The sequence below is a fragment of the Chiloscyllium punctatum genome, chromosome 4 (genome assembly GCF_047496795.1).
Source record: "Chiloscyllium punctatum isolate Juve2018m chromosome 4, sChiPun1.3, whole genome shotgun sequence".
NCBI lineage: Eukaryota > Metazoa > Chordata > Chondrichthyes > Orectolobiformes > Hemiscylliidae > Chiloscyllium > Chiloscyllium punctatum.
In genome coordinates, this window is record NC_092742.1 from 5,919,984 (window position 1) to 5,946,903 (window position 26,920).

Genomic DNA, 26,920 nt, shown 5'->3' on the forward strand with positions numbered 1-26,920 from the left:
TGTTTGTGATATATATAAATGATCTGGAGGAAGGTATAGGTGGTCTGATTAGCAGGTTTGCAGATGACACTAAGATTGGTGGAGTAGCAGATAGTGAAGGGGACTGTCAGAGAATACAGCAGAATATAGATAGATTGGAGAGATGGGCAGAGAAATGGCAGATGGAGTTTAATCCAGGCAAATGCGAGGTGATGCATTTTGGAGGATCAAACTCAAGAGCGAACTATACAGTAAATGGAAAACTGTGGAAAATTGATGTACAGAGAGATCTGAAGGTGGTAACGCAGGTCAATAGAGTGGTCAAGAAGGCATACAGCATGTTTTCCTTCATTGGATGGGGTGAGTTACAGACTGGAATCTAATCAAGGGGTTCAGGGTGGTTTATATACTGAATAACAGATACCCAGCAATGAAGTACTGAGTGGGATCTACTCAAAGGGTTTGGGGGTGTTTACTAGTTCGGAAATCAGTATAAGAGGGTCCTGAGTGGATGAGAAAGGTTATATTAACTGAAGACTGGATTGAAATAATCCAGGGGTTGGGTGCTGTGACCTGGGTGAGGGGCTGAATTGGAGTGACTGGCTCATTGCTTTGTGATGAGGGTTTGTTGGGGTTGGTTAATTCTTCCCGGGGCATTCAGGATGTGGGAGTTCCTGCAGGGATCCGAGTTTGTTTGTTATTTACAGAGAGTCACAGCAGGAGAGCCCGCAGCTCCCTCCCCAGTGACCTGTGACTGTGGGTGGAGGTGCTAACCTGGATTCACTATCTGATTCACTCACAGGACATGATCACAAATCCTTGGCTTCAGAGAAACAAGAAACGTTCCGTGAAACTGTAATCCCAGGATGCTGGCTACAATCAAGCAGAGAGCTCTGGGTCACAGTGACCCAGACTACATCCAGAATGGACTTGGCATGGTTGCTCCTTTGAGTTTTATGTTTCTCTTGATGGGATGAAGATTGCACAAAATGTAAAGGACCAGGCAAGACCCTGAGCCTGTAACAGGGCCAGCCCACCCTCCAGGTGAGGGCAAGGCAGTGGATCCATCACAACCCTTACACTCCAACATCTACCATCATACCTCTACCCAATCACAATGCTAACGTGGAATTACCACTGGACTGGCCTGATATGGAAGGCAGAATGTAATATCTGAAGACCTCTTAAATTTAGCCTTTCACCAACTTGCCTTGTGTCTCCATTTGACTCCTCATGCTACATGGAGTGACCTTTTGACTCTCTAAACATTCCCCATTCAGCTTCCCCACACTGGAAGTCAAACCCCTTGCTCAGACTCTGATCTGATCATGCCGTCTCCCATATTCTTCCAATTGTTTCCTCCTTCCCTCTTTCCTTCCTTGTCCAGATTCTGAACACTCTTGGCTAATTGGCCCCGACCTTGACCTCTGACCTGCTCTTGGTCAAGTTCAGGCTGCCCTACACTGACCTTCCATGGGGCAGACTGGCACTTACCCTCTGAGGGGCACATGCCTTTCAAAGAGAGCCCTCCTTGCACCAGTGGAATAGAACCTTCAGGAATTTCCTGCTGACCAAGAACAAGAATTCCAACTGTGACTGAAGGCAGACGGCGATTGAACTAATTGCTTCTGCTTAGCCCCAGAGCGGACAGACAGAATGGGAGCTCCCAAGCCCTCAGTCAGTCCAATAACTCCATTCCTCAAAGCAGGAGTATACGGTCAACATTTGTTCACTCATTGAAAGTATCCAATATCCAAAATTCACCTCCTGACTCCCCAAAGCCTGTCCACCATCTACAAGGCACAAGTCAGGAGTGTGATGGAATCCTCCCCACTTGCCCTGGATGGGGGCAGCTCCAACAACACTCAAGAGGCTTGACACCATCCAGGACAAAGCAGCCACTTGATTGGCACAACATCCACAAACCCCCCCTCCCTCCCCCGACGCTCAGTAACAGCAGTGTGTACCATCTACAAGATGCACTGCAGGAATTCACCAAAGACCCTCAGGCAGCACCTTCCAAACCCACAACCACTTCCATCTAGAAGGACAAGGGCAGCAGATACATGGGAACCCCTGCAAGTTCCCTCCGAGCCACTTACCATCCTGACTTGGAAATATATCACCATTCCTTCACTGTCACTGGGTCAGAATCCTGGAATTCCCTCCCTAAGGGCATTGTGGGTCAACTCACAGCACAGGGACTGCAGCGATTCAAGGAGGCAGCTCACCCCCACCTTCTCAAGGGGCAACTAGGGACAGGCAGGAAATGCTGGGCCCAGCCACTGACACCCACATTGCTTGAGAAATGAACAACTTTTGAGTTATTGGCAGAATAAAATACTTGAACATCTAGAATTAAGACAGATTTGAAAGTATATATTATTTGAAGGTTAAGATGTATCCAAAGTTATTGCTTTCGCAAAGAGCACTAATGGATCTTCTGAAAGAGCTAATGGCCCCATTAAACTCCTTGCAAACAGAATTTTCAGCTCAGCAGCCAGTGAGATTTATTACAGACCCTGATATGCTTAAAGGGTTAAAAGCAATAACTAACTCCTGATAGCTTCGGCTAACTGCCCCGTTCATCGTAACAAACTCTCTGAAGCTGAAGAAAAATCAGTTGCCCTCTGATAACCCCTGGCCATGAGTGAAACAATCTGATCCCAACAGCGCACCAACCAGATTCCTCCCTCTCAGAGACAGGGACCTTTGGAACCATCAAATCTCATACGCCACATCCACATCACTGACTCTCAACAGTGTGGAGGGAGCTTTACTCTGTATCTAACCCCGTGCTGTCCCTGTCCTGGGAGTGTTTGATGGGGGACAGGGTAGAGGGAGCTTTACTCTGTACCTAACCCCATGTTGTCCCTGTCCCTGGGAGTGTTTGATGGGGGACAGTGTAGAGGGAGCTTTACTCTGTATCTAACCCCATGCTGTCCCTGTCCTGGGAATCTTTGATGGGGGACAGTGTAGAGGGAGCTTTACTCTGTATCTAACCCCATGCTGTCCCTGTCCTGGGAATCTTTGATGGGGGACAGTGTAGAGGGAGCTTTACTCTGTATCTAACCCCATGCTGTCCCTGTCATGGGAATCTTTGATGGGGGACAGTGTAGAGGGATCCCATGGAAGACATCAGAACAGAGAAGGTACCAGGAAACAACTAAAAGAAACTGTGGATGCTGTAAGTCAGAAACAAAAACAGAAGTTGCTGGAAAAGCTCAGCAGGTCTGGCAGCGTCTGTGAAGAGAAATCAGACCCTTCCTCACAAATCCTTTTTTTCGGAACAGATGTGACAGAGACAGAGGAATGGGAGAATGGAATAGAGTCTTTCCAGGAAGCAGGGTATGAGGATGTATCGTCCGGGTAACTGTGGGAGCCGGTGGGGTTTGTAATGGATAATGGTGCCCAGTCCATCCCCAAAAATGGAAACGGAGATGACAAGGAAGCGAGGATCAGGTGAAAGTGAGGGCAAGGTGGAAGCGAAATTTTGAAATTAATGCCAGTGAGCATTGCACCTGTGGTAGGACATTATTGGAGAAGATTAGGGACAGGATTTACTCACTTATTAGGGATAGTCAGCATGACTGTGCACAGGGAAGGTCATCTCGTCTCAAATCTGATTGAGTTTATTTGAGGAGGCGAGAAAGGTGATAGATGATGGTAGGGCAGTGGATGTTGTCTAGACAGACCTGGTCAGCTGCACCAGAATGTAAACTCACATGGGATCCACAGTGAGCTGGTACCTTGGGTACAAACCTGGCTTGGTCACTGAAGACAAAGGGTCCTTGTGGAGCAGTGTTTTTTTTGACTGGAGGTCTGTGACCAGTGGTGTTCCACAAGGATCAGTTCTGGGATTGCTATTGTTTGTAATATAGAGAAATGACTTGGATGATTGGGGTGGCACAGTGGCTCAGTGGTTAGCATTGCTGTCTCACAGCCCCAGAGACCAAGGTTTGATTCCATGCTCAGACTGTCAGTGTGGAGTTTGCGCATTCTCCCCATATCTGCATGGGTTTCCTCCCACTATCATTAAGACATACAGGTTAGGGTGGGCTGGCCACAGGAAATGCAGGCTTACAGGGTTAGGGTAGGGAGATAGGTCTGTGTGGGATGCTCTTTGCGGGGTCAGTGAGCACTTAGAGTCATAGAGATGTACAGCACAGAAACAGACCCTTCGGTCCAACCCGTCCATGCCAACCAGATTTCCCAACCCAATCTAGTCCCACCTGCCAGCACCCGGCCCATATCCCTCCAAACCCTTCCTATTCATATACCCATCAAAATGCCTCTTAAATGTTTTAATTGTACCAGCCTCCACCACATCCCTCTGGCAGCTCATTCCATACACGTACCACCCTCTGTGTGAAAAAGTTGCCCCTTAGGTCTCTCTTTGCCCTCTCACCCTAAACCTATGCCCTCTAGTTCTGGACTCCCCCACCCCAGGGAAAAGAATTTGTCTATTTACCCTAACCATGCCCCTCATGATTTTATAAACCTCTATAAGGTCACCCCCTCAGCCTCCGACGCTCCAGGGAAAACAGCCCCAGCCTGTTCAGCCTCTCCCTATAGCTCAAACCCTCCAACCCTGGCAACATCCTTGTAAATCTTGATGGGCCAAATGGCCTGTTTCCATACTGTAGGGATTCTATGATTCTATGAAAAGGTAGGTGGTCTGATTAGTCAGTTTGCAGATGACATGAAAATTAATAGAGTTGTGGCTATTGAGGAAGGTTATCAAAGGATAGAGCAGGATATAGACCAGCTAGAAAGTTGGGCAGTGAAATGGCAGATGGAGTTTAAAATGACAAGTGAAAGGTGATGCATTTTTGGAGGTTAAATGCAAGAGGAAAGTACACAATAAGTGGCAGAACCTTTAGGAGTATTGATATACAGAGGAATCTTGGGATGCAAGTCCATTGCTCCCTGTATGTGGCAACACAAGTGGATAAGCTGATAAATAAGGCGTATGGAACACTTGTCTTCATTAGTTGGGGCACTGAGTATAAAAGTTGGCAAGTCATGTTACAGCTGTGTAAAATTTTAGTGAGGCCATGTTTGGAGTGTCGTGTGCAGTTCTGGTCCCCACTCTATAGGCAGGACGTAGAGGCTTTGGAGAGGGTGCAGAAGAGGTTTCCCAGGATGCTGCCTGGATTGGAGTGTATGAGCTATAAGGAGGGGTTAGACAAACATGGATTGTTTTTGTTGGAGGCTGAGAGAAGTGTATAAAATGGTGAAATGGTAGGTTGGGTCATTGATGATCTGTTCCCAGGATGGGAAGTGTCAAATAGGAGGGAGCATTGGTTTAAGGTGAGAGGGGGATGTTTCAAGGAAATGTGTGAGGGGAATTTTATTTTTACACAGAGGGTGGTAGGAATGCGCTGCCTGGGGAGGTGGTAGATGCAGAAACAACAGCAACGTTTAGGCAAAGAATAGAGGGATATGGACCGTGTGCAGGCAGGTGAGATTAGGTTAGAATGGCATCATGGTCAGCACAGACATGATGGGCTGAAGGGCCTGTTCCTGTGCTGTACTGTTCTATGAAAGGGCTGAGGCATTATCACCAGTGACAGGTCTGACATGCGGTGCTTTAGGAGCAGAGGCATCCTCCCAATAGCCAGTGCCTTCCCCCACCTTGTTTCTTCATCATGGCCTCCTCTCCACCCGGGAGCAAGTTATGATCCTGACCATTCACAATCTCGCTGCTGTACTCTCATGAGCTTCCAACCATCGCCAACGCAGAATTCCACCTCCATAAAATTCCCGAGTCCTCACTGCGTCAGCCCCTCCACTACAGGAAATGTCAACCTTCTCATCGTTACCACCCCTCTCTCTCTCTCCCAAACGGCCTCATCTCCTCCCCCCTCCAGAAACGTGACCATATCCCAAACTCTGCTGTCCATGTCTCATCCCACACAACGTTCCATTCACCCATCCCTCACTCCCCCCCACCCCCCCTTACCCACTCAGTGCCTGCAGCGGCTCCCACTCCAGAAACACCCTGATGTCAAACTCATGATTTCATTTTCAAAATCCTCAGTACCCCCTCATATCCGGCCCCACAACCCATCGAGATCTCCATGCTCCTCTCATTCTGGCTGATGGTTGGTTTGAATAAGCTCACTGTGAGTGGTGAAGACTTTTCTGCGATTCTCTCAAAACTCCTCAGAATCTCTGTCCTCCTGGGAAAAAGTCTTCTGACCCTCCCTTTCTGATCTAGCTTTTAACATAGAACACAGAACAGTGCAGCATAGGAACAGGCCCTTCGGCCCACAATGGTGTGCCCTACATATTGCCAAATTAAACTAGTCCCTTCTGCCTGGCCTCGGTCCATATCCCTCCATTTCTTGCATTTTATGAACTTATCTAAAATCCTCTTAAACTGCCTCCACCGCCACCCCGAGCAGCTCATTCCAGACTCCTACCACCCTCTGTGTAAAATCGTGCCCCTCACCTCTACTTTGAACCTGCCCCCTCTCACCATTGTTCCCCCAAGTTTTAGACATTTCAACTCTGGGAAAATAGATTGTGTCAGCTCTATCCATGCATCTCATAATGTTATAGTGAGGGTGAGGGTGGTTGAGGGCGAGTGAGGGCGTGTGAGAGCGTGTGAGGGCGGGTGATGGTGGGTGATGGTGGGTGAGGGTGAGTGAGGATGAGTGAGGGTGAGTGAGGGCGTGTGAGGGTGGTTGAGGGCGGGTGAGGGTGAGTGAGGGTGAGTGAGGGCGTGTGAGGGCGTGTGAGGGTGGGTGAGGGTGGGTGAGGGTGGGTGAGGGTGAGTGAGGGTGAGTGAGGGTGGGTGAGGGTTATAGACTTCTATCGAGTGAGGGTCATAATGTTATAGACTTCTATCGAGTCCCCCCCCCCCTCCCCTCAGCCTCCGCTGCTCCAGAGGAAACAACCCAAGTTTTTCTAGCCTCTCCTTATGGCTCATACCCTCTAATCCAGGCAGCAACCCCTTCCACACCCTCTCCAAAATCTCTCCACCCCTCCTGTAGTGTGCTGACCAGAACAGTCCCAATGTCTCCTGGGTAGGCTCACTGTCAAATTTTTCTTCAGATAATTGGTAGTTGTGAGGCCCCTTGAGAAGTCTGACCATGTTAAAGGCGCTACACAAATGTGCCTTGTGCTATTTACAACTACCTGAGAAAATCCATTAAATCTGTGACTCAGTGCTGGGGTTGGTGGAGCTGAATGCTAGGTGTATTCAGTCGTTTACCTGTGCTCAGTGAGATGGAGTCTTGGTTAAAGCTGTTGTAGGCTGTAATTACAGTTAATGTGCTGGCAAGGACACGGGAAGTAAGTTATAATTACTTTCTGGCAAAGTGTTTTGTAGCTGCAGTTTCAGCTCGAGTGCAAGCACAGAGCGATACGTGCAAGGGCGGGGGGCGGGGGGGGGTGCAGGAGGGGAGGTCTAGACGGTGCCATTAGTCAATGCTGGGGTGGAGGCTATTGCAGGTTTACCTGCTCTCCCTCTGGGCCAGTGACGCTGCAATGGTTTGACTGTCATTGCCAGGTCAGCTCAGAGGTAGGTAATGACTCGAGTATAACAACACCAACTGCCAAAACAAACCAACACCAGACTCAGCAGAAACACAGAGAGCATCACAACTGTTTATAATTCATGTTCAGGATGTGGGCAGCATCCAACATCTGTCAACAATCCCACAGTCAACTTTCGGAAAGGGTCTTCACTTCGCTCAGTGACCACCTGGAACGCTTGCTCCTTTTGTACAACTGAGCGATCACTTTCCAGTCAAGTCAATGTTGACCACATTGCTGGCTTCTGACCAAAGTCTGGGCTCAGGGAAGGTCTGTGGGACGTTTTATAAAGATCACTCAATGCAATGTAGGTGCCACTGGCAGCATCTGTTGCCTGTCATAATTGTCCCTGAACAGAGTGACTCACTCAGCTGTCTCATTCATTCCCTTCAATCTATTCTGCCATTCACTGAGATCAGACATAACCTTCTAAACCCATCATTGTCCCTTAATATCTTTCAATAATAAAAATCTCTCTCAGATTTACACTCCAACAATCGATCTTGCATCAGTGGCAGAGTTCTGAATTCCTCTGACTCTGTAATAGAGGAAATATCTCTGAACTTTACTCATGAAATCTGACTCTATTGTTATTGGCTGATGACAAAGGCCGTTCAGCCCTTCAGACCTGTATCATCACATGGCCGATTTATCTCCACTTATCCCAAGACCCGAAATTCTGAATTTAGAATCTCTATAGTGTGAAAACAGGCCATTCAGCCCAACGAGTCCACACCAATCCCCTGAAGACTAACCCACCCAGACCCATTCCTCTAACTAATGCACCTAACCTACACATCCCAGAACACTATGGACAATTTAGCATGGCCAAACCACCCAAACGTGCACATCTTTGGACTGTGAGAGGAAACCCACGCAGACACGGGGAGAATGTGCAAACTCCACACAGACAGTCACCCGAAGCTGGAATCGAACCCAGGTTCCTGGTGCTGTGAGGCAGCAGTGCTAACCACTGAGCCACCGTGCCATCCCTGAGGGGTAAGGCTGGGTTATTCAGTGTGTTCAATGCTGAGACAGATTTTTAATCAGGAAGGGAATCAAGGGTTATATGGGAAAAGGCAAGAAAGTGCAGCTGAGGATTATCGGATCAGCCATGATTCCGTCAAATGTGGGAGCAGACTCAATGGGCCGAATGGCCCTATTTCTGCTCCTATGTCTTATCTCAGCTTTGAATATACTCAGCGAGCAACCACCAGTCTCTGGGGTAAATAATCTCAACCAGTCACCTCTACCTGCATGAAGACATTTCTCTTAGTTTCAAATGATCCTCACCTAATCTCCAGGCTTCCCCACAACCCACCCCCCTCCAGGGGTCCTGGATTCCCCAGCCGAGGGGGGGGGGGTAAGGTCAAGATATGAACCCTGCCCAGCCCCTTTCAGTATCTCATTTGGAGAGTATCGGCCCAACTCACTGCATCTCTCAAGACAGCACAACCCCTTCATCCCGAGGGAACTCTCTTACCAGCCCTTACTGCACCGCCTTCAACACAAAAATCATCCTTCCTCAAGGATAGGCAGATGTTTAATTAGGACTGGGATGGAGGGTTATAGAGCGCTGCCAGTATATAATGAGTATATCCAGTTAGGTGGTAGTGTGGGGGTTTTAAAAAAAAAGAAATATATAATGAGTATATCAACTCCAATATGGAGTTGAGGGAGAGGTGAGCTCAGACATGATCGTATCAAATGGCAGGGCAGGCTGGAGGGGCCGAATGGCCAACTCCTAATGTCTCTTAAATAGAAATATCACAGGGGCTCTGTCTGCTCCTCACTGTCCATTGACCCTTTGTAATCCCTCGGACATGCCCTCACAGTTTACATTTTCACTGAGCTTGGTATCATCAGGAAACTTGGGTACACTACAGTCAGTCTCACCCGTGTCGATGATGAAGAGCTGAGAGCCCAGTAGTGTCTCCTGTGATTCCCTGTTCATTATACACTGCTAACCCTCAGAGTCCCTGCCCATGAGTGAACCTTCCACCCATGCTAATATATTACCCCAATCCCACTGGGGCCTAATTTTACATAATAATCTTGTGTGTCATTTCACTGAATTATTTTTGAAAATCCAAATACAAGACATCTACTGATTCTCCTTAATCTTCTCAACATTGGATTTGGTACTGGGTAATGAACCCATCCAGGTGTTAGATTTGGAGGTTGATGAGCACTTTGGTGATAGTGACCACAATTAGGTTATGTTTACTTTAGCGATGGAAAGGGTTAGGTATATACCACAGGACAAGAGTTATAGCTGGGAGAAAAGCAATTGTGATGTGATTAGGCAAGACTTAGGATGCATAGAGTGGGAAAGGAAACTTCAGGGGATGGGCACAATTGAAATGTGGAGCTTATTCAAGGAACTGCAGGTCCTTGATAGGTATGTACCTGTCAGGCAGGGAGGAAGTGGCCAAGCGAGAGAGCCATGGTTTATTAAAGACATTGAATCTCTTGACAAGAGGAAGAAGGAGGCTTATGTTAGGATAAGATGTGAAGGCTCAGTTAGGGCATTTGAGAGTTGCAGGTTAGCCAGGACAGACCTAAAGAGAGAGCTAAGAAGAACCAGGAGGGGACAAGAGAAGTCGTTGGCGGATAGGATCAAGGAAAACCCTAAAGCTTTCTATAGGTTTATCAGGAATAAAGAACGGCTAGAGTAAGATTAGGGCCAATTAAGTGTCGTAGTGGGAAGTTGTACATGGAGTCAGAGGAGATTGGGGAAGTGCTAAATGGATATTTTTCATCAGTATTCACACTGGAAAAAGACAATGTTGTCAAGGAGATTACTGAGATACAGCTATTAGACTAGATGGGATTGAGGTTCACAAGGAGAAGATGTTAGCAATTCTGGAAAGTGTAAAAATAGATAAGTCCCCTGGGCTGGATGGGATTTATCCCAGGATTCTCTGGGAAGTCAGGGAGGAGATTGCTGAGCCTTTGGTTTTGATCTTTATGTCGTCATTGTCTAGAGGAATAGTGCCAGAAGACTGGAGGATAGCAAATGTTGTCTCCCTCTTCAAGAAAGGGAATAGAGACAACCCTGGTAATTATAGACCAGTGAGCCTTACTTTGGTTGTGGGTAGAATATTGGAAAAGGTTAAATGAGATAGGATTTATAATCATCTAGAAAGGAATAATTTGATTAGGGATAGTCAACACGGTTTTGTGAAGGGTACATTGTGCCTCACAAACCTTATTGAGTTCTTTGAGAAGGTGACCAAACAGGTGGATGAGGGTAAAATGGTTGATGTGGTGTATATGAATTTCAGTAAGGGATTTAATAAGGTTCCCCACGGTAGGCTATTGCACAAAATACGGAAGTATGGGATTGAGGGTGATTTAGTGGTTTGGATCAGAAATTGGCTAGCTGAAAGAAGACAAAGGGTGGTGGTTGATGGGAAATGTTCATCCTGGAGTTCAGTTACTAGTGGTGTACCGCAAGGATCTGTTTTGGGTCCACTGCTGTTTGTCATTTTTATAAATGACCTGGATGAGGGCGTGGAAGGATGGTTTGGTAAATTTGCGGATGACACTAAGGTCAGTGGAGTATTGGATGGTGTTGAAGGATGTTGGCGGTTACAGAGAGACATAGATAAGCTGCAGAGCTGGGCTGAAAGATGGCAAATGGAGTTTAATGCAGAAAAATGTGAGGTGATTCACTTTGGAAGGAGTAACAGGAATACAGAGTACTGGACTAATGGTAAGATTCTTGGTAGTGTAGATGAGCAGAGAGATCTCGGTGACCATGTACATAGATCCCTGAAAGTTGCCACCCAGGTTGATAGGGCTCTTAAGAAGGCTTACGGTGTGTTAGGTTTTATTCATACAGGGATTGAGTTTCAGAGCCACAAGGTCACATTACAGCCGTACAAAACTCTCGTGCGGCCGCACTTGGAATATTGTGTACAGTTCTGGTCACTGCATTATAGGATGGATGGGATAGCTTTGGAAAGGGTGCAGAGGAGATTTACCAGGATGTTGCCTGGTTTGGAGGGAAGGTCTTATGAGGAAAGGCTGAGGGACTTGAGGCTGTTTTCATTAGAGAGAAGAAGGTTGAGAGGTGACTTAATACGGACATATAAGATAATCAGAGGGTTAGATAGGGTTGGACAGGGAGAGCCTTTTTCCTCAGATGGTGATGTCTAGCACAAGGGGACATAGCTTTAAATTGAGGGGTGACAGATATGGGACAGATGTCAGAGGTAGATTTTTTACTCAGAGAGTAGTAAGGGCATGGAATGCCCTGCCTGTAACAGGAGTTGACTCGCTAATGTTAAGGGCGTTTAAATGGTCATTGGGTAAACATATGGATGATAATGGATATGGGCTTCAGATTGGCTTCACAGATCAGTGCAACATTGAGGACCGAATGTTCTATGGTGTATGTTCTCCCGATGTTGCTGGGTGTGGAAAGAAAGGCTGGATAGGCTGGGACTTTTTTCACTGGAGTGTAGGAGGTTGAGAGACGACCTGATAGAAGTTTATAAAATAATGAGGGCTATGGATAGAGTAAATGGCAGTTGTCTTTTCCAGAGGGTGGGGCATTTCAAGACTGGAGGGCACAATTTTAAGAGGGAGGACGTGAGGACTGCAGATACTGGGGATCAGAGACGAGAGAGTGGCGCTGGAAAAGCGCAGCAGATCAGGCAGCACCCGAGGGGCAGGAGAATCAACGTTTCAGGCATAAGCTCTTCATCAGGAATGCCAGTTGAAGGGCTTATGCCTGAAACGTCGATTTTCCTGCTTCTTGGATACTGCCTGACCTGCTGTGCTTTTCCAGCAACACACTCTCAGTACAGTTTATACTCCACACTCTCGAATCACTTTTACAAAAACAAGAAACATGACTTTCTGGAGAAACTAGGTATTTCTGAAGAAGAATCACTGGATTCTTCTGTTTTTCTCCACAGACATGGCCAGATCTGCTGAGTTTCTCCAGCATTTTCAATTTTTAGTGTTCTGGGTCAGGGCATGGCAGATGGTGAAATTAAATTCAAATTTTTACAAAAGCGAGGATAAACATTCGACCAATGATGGCCGTGTAGCTACTGCTGATTGTTGGAAAACCTCATCTAATTCACTCATGTCCTTTCGGGAAGGAAACTGCCAACTTTACCTGGTCTGGTCCACATGTAACTGCAGACCCACAGCATACAGTCAGAGAGTCCTCCAGCACTGAGACAGGCCCTTTGGCCCAAACTGGTCCATGCTGACCAAAATGTCTGCCCACACTAACCCCATTTCCCTGCATATGGCCCATATCCTTCTAGTCCTTTTCTATTCCATGTATTTGTCCAAATGCCTTTGAAATGTACCCGCCTCAACCACTTCCATTGGCAGCCCATATGCGTACCACCTCCTGTGTAAAAAGATTGCCCCTCAGGTTCCCTTTTATTCTTTCCCCTCTAACCTTAAACTGATGCACTCTCGTCCTTGATTCCCCAACCCTGGGAAAAGACTGAGTGCATTCACCCTATCCATGTCTCTCATAATCTTCTGCACCTCTATAAAGTCCCCCCTCAGTCCCCTACGTTCTAAAGAAAAAAGTCCTAGCTTGTTCAACCTCTCCCTATAACTCAGACCATTGAGACCTGATAATGTCCTTGTAAATTTCCTCTGCACTCTTTCCAGTTTAATAACATCTTTCCTATAACAAGGTGACCAAAATGGAACACAATACTCCACATGCGGCCTCACCAATGTTCTACAGAATTGCAACATAACTTCCCATATTGAATACTCAGTGCCCTGACTGATGAAGGCCAGTGTGCCAAAAGCCTTCTTCACTGCCCTGTCTACTTGTGACTCCACTTTCAGAGAACCGTGCACCTGAACTCCAAGGTCCCTCTGTTCCACTACACTCCTTAAGGCCCTACCATTCACCATGAAACTCCTGCCTTGATTTGACTTTCCAAAATGCAAGACCTCACACTTATCTATATTAAACTCCATTTGCCATTTCTCAGCCCACTTCCCCAGCTGACCAAGGTCCTGCTGCAACTTCTGAGAACCTTCCTCACTGTCCACGATTTACCCTCTTTGGCTGACTCCTAGGTGCCCTGTTAGTGATCAGGGTGGGCAGTAAAAATTGGTCAACCCTGTGGAGTCCATGTCACATAAACTTTTGTTGAGTAAGTCCTTGGAGAATGTTGTGATGTCAATGGTCATTGTGCTGGTCTCCAGTAGAAATAAGCAACCAAGAACATTTCAGGTGGAGTGGGATTGGAAAGAAAAGAGATGCGTCCATCCCTACTTTCTACATTCTACACTCTCTCCTTACCTTTGTATATTTTGCAGGATAATTTCCTCCATATTGAATGACAGAGCAGACTCGATGGGCTGAATGGCCTAATTTAGACAATATTCTGGATTAGTGGTGCTGGAAGAGCACAGCAGTTCAGGCAGCATCCAAGTAGCTTCGAAATCGACGTTTCGGGCAAAAGCAGGCATTTGGTATGCTTTCCTTTCTTGGACAGAGTATTGAGTACAGGAGTTGGGAGGTCATGTTGCGGATGTACAGGACATTGGTTAGGCCACTTTTGGAATATTGTGTACAATTCTGGTCTCCTTTCTATTGGAAAGATGTTGTGAAACTTGAGAGGGTTCAGAAAAGATTTACAAGGATGTTGCCAGGGTTGGAGGATCTGAGCTACAGGGAGAGGCTGAATAGGCTGGGGCTGTTTCCCTGGAGTGTCGGAGGTTGAGGGGTGACCTTATAGAGGTTTACAAAATTATGAGGGGGCATGGATAGGGTAAATAGACTCCCTGGGGTCGGGGAGTCCAGAACTAGAGGGCATAGATTTAGGGTGAGAGGGGAAAGATATAAAAGAGACCTAAGGGACAACGTTTTCACGCAGAGGGTGGTACGTGTATGGAATGAGCTGCCAGAGGATGTGGTGGAGGCTGGTACAATTGCAACATTTAAAAGGCATCTGGATGGGTATATGAATAGGAAGGGTTTGGAGGGATATGGGCCGGGTGCTGGCAGGTGGGACTAGATTGGGTTGGGATATCTGGTCGGCTTGGACAGGTTGGACCGAAGGGTCTGTTTCCATGCTGTACATCTCTATGACTCTATAAGTCAATCCCTCCCCATCCAGGGATCACCCTCGTGAACTTTCTCTGAACTGCCTCCGATCAAATGACATCTTTCCTTTAAAAGGACCAAAAACAGTGACCCCATTTTTCTCCCCCCATGGATCTGCCAGACCTGTTGAGTATTCCCAGCATTTTCTGTTCTTGCTGTAGATTTCTTTTGTTTGGTTTTGTTGTCTACCAGTTGGTTTTTGAGAAATAGGGGGTGGGAGGAAGGGAGCAAGCATCGAGCTCTTGTACACCAGTGGGTTTGGTCTGATGTATTGCAGCAGTTTGCCGTGAACGTTACTTCAGTAAAACTGCTCTCAGTGTTGAAGGAACACTGTGTACTTGCTGCAGGCCTGTCTCCCAGCTGATCCGGAGATGACGGGGACGTCCAGAGGCAACAGTACCTAGACTGAAAGAACATGGATTTTTTACAGCACTTTGCAATACATCCTCCAGACATCCAACAAGCTTCAGTGTCTTTGAAAAGACCTCGAAAATGTGCTCATGGTTGTACTGTGGGTAATGGAAAGGTGCACTGTAGGAACCCACAAACATCAAAGCTAAACGCTCAGTTGGATTCAAAAGAATTGTACAGCTGAGTGCATTCAGCCCTTCGAATCTATCCTGGTTCAATGAGTGAATCTTCGATTGATCCTGCCTCCAGGCTCTCTGCCTCTAATCCTAAAAATCTTTGCTCTTCAAGAATCAATGCAATTTCCTTTTGAAAATTACTTCTTAATCTATCTCCACCTCCTGTCACAACCATTCACTAGGTAAAATATGACAGTAGATACATTTGCAAATCTAGCATTTGGAACACTTCCACCAAATCCCCTCTACCCCAAGAAGAAAGGTACCAGGTTATCTGGTATCCCACAGTCTCTCATCGCTGGGACCATTCCATTGAAGTACCTATGATCACACTCTAAAACCCTCCCTAAGGAATGGAACCAGGGATCAATATGAAGACTTTGCACAATTTCCATTCAGAAGGTGGTGGTGAGCTGCCATCTTGAACTACTATAGTCCATGGGAGGGAATCCCAGGATTCTGACCCAGCGACACTGAAGGAACGGCACAATATTTCCACGTCAGGATAGTGAGGCGCTTGGAGGGGAAATTGTAGGTGGTTGTGTTCCCATGTACCTGCTGCTTTTGACCTTCCAGATGGAAGTCATCGTGGGTTTGGAAGGTGCTGTCTGAGGATCTTTGGTGAGTTTCCACAGTGTATCTTGTAGATGGTACACACTGCTATTACTGAGCGTCGGGGGGGGGGGCGGGAGTGGGTGTTTGTGGATGTGGGGCCAATCAAGTGGCTGCTTTGTCCTGGATGGCATCAAGCTTCTTGGAGCTGAACCCATCCAGGGCAAGTGGGGAGTATTCCATTACACTCCGGACTTGTGCCGTGTAGATGGTGGACAGGCTTTGGGGAGTCAGGGAATGTGACTTGTTGCATGATTCTTAGTCTCTGACCTGTACTTGTAGCCACTGTGTGTATATGGCAAGTCCAGTTGAATTTCTGGTCAATGGTAATCGCCAGGATGTTGATAGTGGGGGCATTGTGTGATGGTCATGCCATCAAATGTCAAGTGGTGGTGGTTAGATTCTCTGTTGTTGGAGATGGTCATTTGACCAAGTGTGGCATCAAGGAGCCCTAGCAAAACTGGAATCAATGGGTATCAGGGTCAACCCTCCCGCTGCTCAGAGTCATACCTGGCACTTAGGAAGATGGTTGTGGTTGTTGGAGATCCAAGAGCTGAAATGACTGACATCTCTGCAGGAGTTCCTCAGAAGATTATCAGTTAAGTTGTTGTGTTGGGAGTCACACATACGCCTGAGCGTGGTAAGATGAGAGATTTCTCCCCCTCCAAATGGATCAGAAGGGTCTTTACAACAATCCAGTGATTTCATATTCACCAATGCAGAGTCAGGACGTTCATTCAACGATTGAACGTAAATTCTCCAGCTGCAGTGGTTGGCCCTGATCTATGTGGCCTTGGATTGAGAGTGCAGGAACATCACAGAGCCCCTGAAGCAGGCTCCTGCTCTCCTGGGGCTGATCCTGGGGGTAGAGGGGCTGTCTTACGAGAAGAGATTGAGTAAGTTGGGCTTGTATTCACTGAGTTTAGAATGAGAGGTGGCCGTATTGAAACACAGAAGTTTCTTAGGGGACTAGAGAGAGGGAAGGTATGGAAATGTTGTCTCTCCTTGTGGGAGAGTCTAGGACCATAAAGCCATAATCTCAGAATAATGGATCACACATTTAAGACAGAGATGAAGAGGAATTTCTTCTCTCAGAGAGTAAGGATTCTACAGAATTCTTGAGTACAGCAGGCTGCAGAGGCTGGGTTTAGATTAGATTAGATTCCCTACAGTGTGGAAACAGGCCCTTTGGCCCAACCAGTCCACACCGACCCTCCGAAGAGTAACCCACCCAGACCTATTTCCCTCTGACTGATGCACCTAACACTAGGGGCAACTTAGCATGGCCAATTCACCCTAACCTGCACATCTTTGGACTGTGAGAGGAAACCGGAGCACCCAAAGGAAACCCACACAGACACAGGGAGAACGTGCAAACTCCACACAGACAGTCGCCCTCAGGCCAGAATCGAACCTGGGACCCTGGTGCTGTGAGGCAGCAGTGCTAACCACTGAGCCACAGTGCTGCCCCAAAGTATTCTCAAGGCTGAGACAGACAGATTTTTAATCAGGAAGGGAATCGGGGGGTAACAGAGAAAACACAGGAAAGTGCAGTTGAGGATTATCAGATTAGCCATTACCTCACTAAATGGCTATATCTGCTCCTACACGTTAAATTCTTGTGGTAGATGATGGAACTAGAATTAAAACAGAATCTAGAATAAAAACCTCCCATAACGGTTAACATGTAACCTCTGTCCATTGACATACAAAACATCCATCAGAAACAGCCATCTTTTACTGGTCTGGCCTACATGTGACTCCAGACTCACAGCAATGTGGTAAACCACCCTCTGAAATGGCCTACAGAGGGTCATCAGTTCACAGAGGATTCAGAAATGGACAACCAAGTCTACTCCTTCCAGGAAAATCTCAATGATTACAAACCCCATGCAGTCACTGTCCCTTCAACCGGGGATTTGAGAGTCTCATCCTGCGGGATTTTGAAAATCCTCATTCTCAGCATCGGCACAGGGACCTGCAGTGACCCTCTCCGATACTTCAGTTGAGCTGAACAAAGATAATTTGGCGTGCAGCAATCTGCGCTGGGTCATGTCCATATGCACGTTCTCCTGTCACAGCAGGGACCGGGATGGATCAAGTTAGGGAATGTTCGGGGAAGGTCTAATTATGCTGAAAATTAATGAAGCGTTTTGTTGGAATAACGAAGGAGATTGTTTCCACAGGCAGGATGGGACGACAGACAAAGGAGTTAAAGTGGTTGTCAAGAGGAAGCAGCTGAGGAAAGTTACTTAATGTAGCGTGATGCTGTGATGTAGAAGAGGCAGTCTGAGTGGGACCAGACTCGGTGGAAGTCAGCAAAAAGAAAATTGTGTAAATACTTGAAAACGGGTAAAAAATTGCAGGGTTATGGGTCTGGAGCAGATGAGTGAGCAGCAATCACATAAGGTTCACACAAATAGAGTGCTTCAAAGAGACTCTCCAACCATGGAGTTTGCTCAGACAGTGAACACACTTTTCCCCAGTGTTCATTTACAAGCTAGCAACATGTTCTGCTCAACCCAAGGGGCTTTGCATCAGTTAAAACTCCCCGGGTAACTGCAATGTGCATTTATATAGCACCGGCAACCAAACTGAAATGTTCTAAGGAGCAAATATCACACCAGAGGCAATCATATAGTTTATAAAATGATGAGGGGTATAGATAGACTTAGTAGAGAGAGAGTCACACAGCCATAGAGCCATAGAGATGTACAGCATGGGAACAGACCCTTCAGTCCAACCCGTCCATGCCAACCATATATCCCAACCCAATCTAGTCCCATCTGCCAGCACCCGACCCATATCCCTCCAAACTCTTCCTATTCATATACCCATCCAAATGCCTCTTAAATGTTACAATTGTACCAGCCTCCACCACATCCTCTGGCAGCTCATTCCATACACATACCACCCTCTGTGTGAAAAAGTTGCTCCTTCGGTCTCTTTTATATTTTTACCCTCTCACCCTAAACCTATGCCCTCTAGTTCCGTACTCCCCGACCCCAGGGAAAAGACTTTGTCTATTTACCCTATCCATGCCCCTCATAATTTTGTAAACCTCTATAAGGTCACCCCTCAGCCTCAAGACGCTCCAGGGAAAACAGCCCCAGCCTCTCCCTATAGCTCAGATCCTCCAACCCTGGCAAATCTTTTCTGAACCCTTTCAAGTTTCACAACATCTTTCCGATAGGAAGGAGACCAGAATTGCATGCAGTCAAAAAAGTATTTACCTCAGCTTTAAAAGCAATTACTGAGGTAGTGGCAACTTCTCAGGGCAGTAGTTGGGTCTACCTCAATAATCACTTTTGAAGCTAAGGTAGGTACATTTTTAAAAAATAAAGGAATTGAGGGTCATGGTGAAAAAGTGGGTAAGTGGAGCTGAGGTCACAAAAGGATCAGCCATGATCTTACTGAGGGGCGGGGCAGGCTCGAAGGGCCGGACGGCCTACTCCTGCTCCTAGCTCTTATGTTCTATGTTCTTAATGGTAGTTGCCCTTTCTCTAGGATGGGGGATTCCAAAACCAGGGAGCACATTTCTTACAGTGAGAGGAGAGAGATTTTAAAAAGACGAGGGACAATTTTTTTACATGGAGGGTGGTTTATATGTGGAATGAACTTCCTGAGGAAGCAGTGGATGTGGGGACAACTACAATGTTTAAAAGACATTTGGATAGATACATGATAAGGAAAGGTTTGGAGGGATATGGGCCAGGAGCAGGCAGGTGGGACTCGTTTAGTTTGGGGTTATGGTCAGCATGGACTGGTTGGACCGAAGGGTCTGATTCAGTGCTGAATGACTCTATGAGTGTTATCAGACAGGATCAAGCAGTGAACCATCGAGAGAGATGGTAGGAAAAGTGACAGAAAGCTTGTTCAAAGATGGAAAAAGAGTTTTAAAAGTTTCTTTAACAGGAAGACGGAGGCAGAGGATTTTTCTTTATTCACTCACGGGGCATAGATGTCACTGGCTACGGGCCAGAATTTTATTACCCATCCCTAGTTGCCCCTTGAGTTGCTGGGGGTGAGCTGCCTTGTTGAACCGCTGCAGCCCATGTGCTGTAGATAGACAATTCCCTTGGGGGGTGGGGGGATCTTTGACCCAGCAACACTGAAGAAACAGCAATATATTTCCAAGTCAGGATGATGAGTGGCTCAGAAGGGAACTTGCAGGGGGTGGTGTTCCCATGTATCTGCTCCCCTTGTCCTTCTAGATTGGGAATGGGAGAGCTCATTCCCAGCAACTGAAGTTGTAGCTGCCAATGGTGGGGTGATATCGACTGGGGAACCCCAAAGGATTACTGAGATGTCAGAGGGTTGGGAACTGGAGGAGGCTTTGGAGATCGGGAGGGAGTGAAGCTGATGAGGGATTTGAAAACAAGGGTGAGATTTTTAAACACAGAGATGTTATTAGGTTAAGAACCCGTGTGGGTCAGTCAGGGGGTGACTGGTACAAGGTAGCAATGGTTTGGATGATCTCCAGTTTCCAGAGAGGGGGGGTAAGTGAGAGACCAGCCAAGACTGTGTTGGAACAGTCAAGACCAAGTGAGTAGGGGGTTCAATGAAAATGTAACCCAGAGGCTTTGGCTAATGTTCTGAGGACATAGGTTCAAATCCGTCCATGGTTGATAACTAAATCCAAATGCAATTTTTAAAGAAATGGAATAAGACATTGTTGATTGTTGTAAAAGAAAGCCCATCTGGTTCACTAACGTCCCTCAGGGAAGGAAACTGCCCTTCTTACCTGGTCTAGCCTACACGTGACTCCAGACCCACACAGCAATGGGGTTAAGTCTGGATGGGGATAAATGCTGACCCAGCCAGTGATGCCCTGATCCCGTGTGTGAGTAGATTAAACAGAGGGATGTATGGGGCTTTCAGTCATAGTGGAGCAAGGACAGGACAGAGGCAGGAGTGACTGGGGTAGGGAGTGGTTGATGATCGTCATGCTGTAGGTACGTGGTTGGAAGTTTGGCTACATTACAACCACCCTGTGGTTCCAGTGTAACACACAGAGATGTCCCAGTGTGATAGTGGATATGGCAGGAATCCAGGAGATCTGTTGTGATGCCTGTTACACTGTCAGGGTTGAGAGAGTTAGGAACTAGCAAAAGGATCCGCAGTTGAATCCACAGGAGACCCCCTGCAAAGGGAAACAGGGATGGTTCAACCCTTCACCTCCCCCAATCAGATTCCATTTCTGAGCAGAGGGAGATAGCATCCAAACATGTGAACTAATGTACTTGATTAGGATAGGGTCAGGAGGCCGACTATTGGAGCGTGACTATAGAGGAGAGCAGAGCAGAGGGAGTTTGGTGTTCTTGTACAGGAAGCACAAAACATTAGCATGCAGGTGCAGCAAGTAATTGAGGCAGCACAGGGAGAATTGGTCTTTACAGTGAGGGGTTTGGAGTTTAAAAACAGGAAAGCCTTGCTTCAACTGTACAGGGTGTTGGCAAAGTCACACCTGGATGACTGTGTACAGTTTTAGGGTCATAGAGATGTACAGAACAGAAACACACCCTTTGGTCCAACTCGTGCATGCCGGCCAGATATCCTAAACTAATCTAGTCCCATTGCCAGCACTTGGCCTATATTCCCTTCCTATTCATATACCCATCCTAATGCCTTTTAAATGTTGTAATTGTACCAGCCTCCACCACTTCCTCTGGCAGCTCATTCCATACACGTACCACCCTCTGCGTGAAAAAGTTGCCCCTTAGGTCCCTTTTATAGCTTTCCCCTCTCACCCTAAACCTATGCCCTGTGGTTCTGGACTCCCCACCTCAGGGAAAAGACCCTGGTTCCATACTTTAAAAAAGCAGAGACTGACATTGAAGGCAGTTCTCAGGGGGATGAAGGAACTGACTTATTAAGAATGGCGAAAGGGGCCTTTATTAATCCGAGTGTAGAAGTGTGGGGGAGGACGGGGTGTGAACAAATTGAAACATGCAAGATTCTGAGGGGGGGGTCTTGGCGGGGGAGATATTGAGAAGATGTTTCCATTTATTTAGGGGGGGATGTGGGGGGGGGGGGCGAGTGTGGATTCTCAGACTAGGGGGCAGAGTTACAGAATCAGGAGACCCTCTTTCAAAACAGAGAAGTGAAGGCATCTCTTCTCCTAGAGGGTCACGAACATCTGGAATTTCCTCCCCCGACCGTGGTGGAGGCTAGATCAATGAAGACGTTTAAAGATGAGGAAGTTAGGTCTTTGAAATATCGGGGAGTTGAGGGTTGGGAGGAGCTGGGAAGGAAGGGGTTGAAGCCTGGGGCAGATCAGCCATGAACTCTCTGAACGATGGGGTAGTCGGTGGGGGCTGAATGGCCTCCTCCTGTGCCTGTTTTTTAGGTTTAAAAAGAGTCAGCATGAGTGGTGGCAGGGAGAGGATGTTCCAGGCCACCTTGAACTATCACTGAATTGACATCGTGCCCAGGATCCCTCGGTCTGTGGGATTCTCAAACCTCCCTCTGTCTCTCACAGACTGACGTCTAAGTTATTTAGACCATAACAAATCTCCAACAACACGAAGGAAGGAAAATTCACATACCTCACACGATGCTGATGTCCTGCAGCTCAGGACGATACAGTTCTGCCGCACTGTTGCATGTTTTTTTTCCTCTCAAAAACATAAATTTATGGCGATTTCATTTGCACAGATGTTGCTTACAAGGAGCTGGTGTGTTCTGTGCTGAAGGATAGTAGTTGAAGATTACACTGAATACACGATCCTTCACGCGGTGTGCCCAGGGACACAAGCCACAGGGTATTTTCCCTCCTTACACAGGCTGCAGAGCCCCAGGATAAATTGTCCCTCCCTTTTTGGGAATTCAGGAAGCTTGCCCACGTTCCTATGAATCTGATTCCAGACTGCACAGCCTCCCCACCCAGAGATTCCTCCCGAAACCTTCCTCATTTTGCATTTTCCTCTTGGGAGAACCGGCATGTGGAATGCCACGGCACTACCTGACACAGTGATGGTTAGCTTATCCCCCTCATCAGACACCAACAGGGGAAAATGATACCCCTGCTCAGTCCCAGCAGTTAACCCAACAGTGACCACCTCTCGACCTGCAAGTTACTGCAGATGTTGGAATCTGTACTGAAAACAACAAATGCTGGAGATCACAGCGGCTCAGACAGTATCCATGGAGAAAGAGAGAGCAAGCTAACATTGTGAGGCCAGATGACTCTCCATCAGAGCTGACGTTAGCTGACGTGTACCTCCATGGGTGCTGCCAGCCCTGCCATGATCTCCAGTCTTTGTTATTAGCACCTCACTGACCGGCTTAAACCTTCCCTCAGGCTTTTGGTGACCTGTCCAAATATCTTCACTCGGCTTCCTTGGTGCTGCATTTGGTTATACACCAGTGAAGCTCATTTCCACCAGGGTGGGGGAGGGGGGGGGGGTGGGGGAGGGACCCTGTGAGGGTTAGTGTCGCTGGAAGGGGGAGGGGGAGAGGGGGGTGAGAGTCAATGTCAGTGGGAGGGGGAGGGGGAGGGGGGTGAGGGTCAATGTCAGTGGGGGAGGTGAGGGTAGGTGTCAGTGGGAGGGGAAGGGGGCGTGAGGACAGGTGTTGGTGGGAGGGGGGGTGAGGGTCAATGTCAGTGGGGGAGGTGAGGGTAGGTGTCAGTGGGATGGGGGTGGGGTCAATGTCAGTGGGAGGGGAAGGGGGCGTGAGGACAGGTGTTGGTGGGAGGGGGGGTGAGGGTCAGTGTCGGTGGAAGGTGGAGGGGGGTGAGGGTCAGTGTCATGGAAGGGGGAGGGGTTGAGGGTAGGTGTCAGTGGGAGGGGGAAGGGGGAGGGGGGTGAGGGTCAGTGTCAGTGGGAGGGGGATGAGGGTCAGTGTTGGGGGGAGGGGGGATGAGGGTCAGTGTCGGTGGGAGGGGGAGGGGTCGGAGGGTGAGGGTCAGTGTCGGTGGGAGGGGAGGGGTCGGAGGGTGATGGTCAGTGTCGGTGGGAGGGGGAGGGGATGAGGGCCAGTGTCAGTGGGAGGGGGAGGGGGGAGGGGGGTGAGGGTCAGTGTCGGTGGGAGGGGGATGAGGGTCAGTGTTGGGGGGAGGGGGGATGAGGGTCAGTGTCGGTGGGAGGGGGAGGGGTTGAGGGTCAGTGTTGGTGGGAGGGGGAAGGGGTGTGAGGGTCAGTGTCATTGGGAGGGGGAGGCGCTGAGGGTCAGTGTCGGTGTGAAGGGGAGGGGTCGGAGGGTGAGGGTCAGTGTCGGTGGGAGGGGGAGGGGATGAGGGCCAGTGTCGGTGGGGGGGAGGGTCAGTGTTGGTGGGAGGGGGAGGGGGATGAGGGTCAGTGTCGGTGGGAGGGGAGGGGGTGAGGGTCAGTGTCGGTGGGAGGGGGAGGGGGTGAGGGTCAGTGTCGGTGGGAGGGGGAGGGGTTGAGGGTCAGTGTCATTGGGAGTGGGAGGGGGAGTGGGAGGGGGGTGAGGGTCAGTGTTGATGGGAGGGTGAGGGGGAGGGGGATGAGGGTCTGTGTCGGTGGGTGGGGGTGGGGTGAGTGTCAGTGTCGGTGGGAGGGTGAGGGGGAAGTGGGGTGAGGGTCAGTGTCGGTGGGAGCAGGAGGGGGTGAGAGTCAGTGTCGGTGGGAGTGGGAGGGGCTGAGGTAGGTGTTGGTGGGAGGAGGAGGGGGGTGAGGGTCAGTGTCGGTGGGAGGGGGATAGGGGTGAGGGTGAATGTCGGTGGGAGGGGGAGGGTGGGAGGGTCAGTGTTGGTGGGAGGGGGATGGGGGTGAGGGTGAGTTTCGGTGGGAGGGGGAGGGGGAGGGGGAGGGGGGTGAGGGTCAGTGTTGGTGGTGGTGGTGGGGGGGGGGGGGGGGAGGGAGGGGGACCATGGTGGTTGGAGGAGTGATGCGTCAAAGCTGCAGCATGTGGGAGTCCCTGGATACCAAGACACACTCATGTGCAGGAAGCATCTTTTCTTCAGGCCACTCTGGGGTGTGAGTGACGCTGGGTGGACAGGATTTATTACCCGTCCCTCACTGCCCTTGAACAGCTTTGGCTCAGACTTTGAGGTGGACGCTGAACCCTTGACATTGTGACATATTAGAGACGGGGTAATAGCTGCCTAGATACTTAGTACCAACAGCAGCCACCTCACTTACAGTAGGCCCTTCTGATTGGTTTGAGGGCAGGAGGTAGTGACTGTGAGTGGAGATAAGGGAACCCAGAAACCAGGCTGTAAACTTTAACCACATTATGATCACTACTGCCTAGGGACACGGTTCCTCAGAGATCCCTGACATTGCCAAGTCTGCTCTAGAATCTGCTGCTTGTGTAAACTCTCAAATGCAATCAATCCACTCCCCATCCAAGCTGCTATAACCAATGGGATTTCTCAGTTTCTATTTTTCGGTGATTATTGGCATGCTGGTCTGCAGGTGTCCAGCTGGGCTTGGGGGGGGGGGGGGTTCTCAGGCTGACTGGGTGAGATTGGTGTCAGGGCATGGATATGCAAACTGGCTTTGCGCTGTGGTATGTGTAACGAGGAATCCCGTCGGACCAAAGGTATGGGATAGCACGTTGAGAAGGGCTGACACTGTTTTCCTCAGTAAAGAGTAACCAGAGAGATCAAACCAAGGGCTTGTCTGCCCAATGCCAGGCCTCAGACCTGGAGAGGAACTTGCTGTGGGTTGGAGAGGGTCTAGTGGTTGTTGGCCACAACACAAGTAGACCTGGGTGTCCTTGTGCACCAGTCACTGAAGGTAGCCGTGTAGGTGCAGCAGACAGTGAAGGAGGTAAAGGGTACAAGGAGCACGGTATCTTACTGCAACTGTGCAGGGCTCTTGGTGAGATCACACCTGGAATATAATGTATAGTTCTGGTCTCCTTATCTGAGGAAGGATGTTCTGGTGATAGTGGGAATGCAGCGAAGTTTCCCAGACTGATCCCCGGGATGGCAGGGCTGATGTATGAAGAGATTTCGGATCGGTTGGAATGGTATTATAGAAGTTGAGAAGAATGAGGGAGTTGGGGGAATGTTATAGAAACTTATAAAATTCTACAAGGATTAGACAGGGTAATCACAGGAAGGATATTCGCAATGACTAAGGGGGTCATAGTCTAAGGATCCATTTCGGACTGAGGTGAGGAGAACTGTCTTCACCCAGAGAGAGTGGGGAGCCTGGGGAGGTCTCTGTTATAGAAAATGGTTGAGGCCAAAACATTGAATGTTTTCAGGAAGGAATTAGATATCGCAGTCAGGGTCAAAGGTTATAGGAGAAAGCAGGAACAGACTATTGAGTTGGATGATCAGCCAGGATCTTATTGAATGGTAGAGAACGCTCAAAGGGCCGAATGGCCGCGTCCTGCTCCCTTACCTGGGGAGGGACAGGAAGTTGGGACAGTGAGTCGGGGAAAAATAAGGGACTAGATAACAGGATGTAAAATTCAACCATATTATGATCACTGCTACCTAATGGCATCTTTATATTGGAGACTATTCACCAGATTGGTTGCAGAGATGAGGGGCTTGTCTTGTGAAGAGAGGTTGAGCAATTTAGGCCGATACTCTCTGGCGTTTAGAAGAATGAGAGAAATCTAATGGAGGGATAGAAGTTGCTAAAACAGGTTGACAAAGTAGTAGAGATAGAGAGGATGGTTCCTCAAGAGGCAATCTAGAACAAGAGGTCATAGATATGGATAAAAAGGAGCAGAAGGAAATCTGAGATGAGGAGAAATTATTTGCTTCAAAGATTTGTGGAATTCTCTAACCGAGAGTGCGGTTGATGCCGGGCCATTGAGTAAATGTAAGGAGGAGAAGCACAGCCTTTTGATGTGTAACCGGTGAAAGGGTTATGGAAAGTGGGCAGGAAAGTGGAGTTGAGATCAGCCATGATTATATCAGATGACAGAGCAGGCTCGAGGGGCTGAATGGCCTCCTCCTGCCTCTAGTTCTGATGTTCTTTTCAAAAAAGGCAGTACGGTGGCTCAGTGGTTAGCACTGCTGCCTCACAGCAGGAGGGACCCGGGTTCGATTCCACCCTCAGGCGACTGACAGTGTGGGGTTTGCACATTCTCCCCGTGTCTGCGTGGGTTTCCTCTGGGTGCTCCGGTTTCCTCCCACAGTCCAAAGATGTGCAGGTCAGGT

General features: G+C 48.4%; 1 protein-coding gene across 2 annotated transcripts in view; it reads right to left on the reverse strand.

Annotated features, from left to right (window-relative positions):
• The window catches only part of esr2a (estrogen receptor 2a), a 342,469-nt gene that overhangs the window by 309,804 nt on the left and 5,745 nt on the right, over positions 1-26,920 (reverse strand). The window contains exon 1 of one of the 2 annotated variants that reach the window (XM_072568009.1): positions 13,823-13,867. The exons of the other annotated variant lie outside the window; for it this stretch is intronic. Within the exon in view, the coding sequence (XP_072424110.1) occupies positions 13,823-13,854 (32 nt within the window). The 5' untranslated portion in view covers positions 13,855-13,867. Of the gene's footprint in view, positions 1-13,822; positions 13,868-26,920 lie in introns of those variants that run through there. 2 annotated transcript variants of the gene reach the window in all.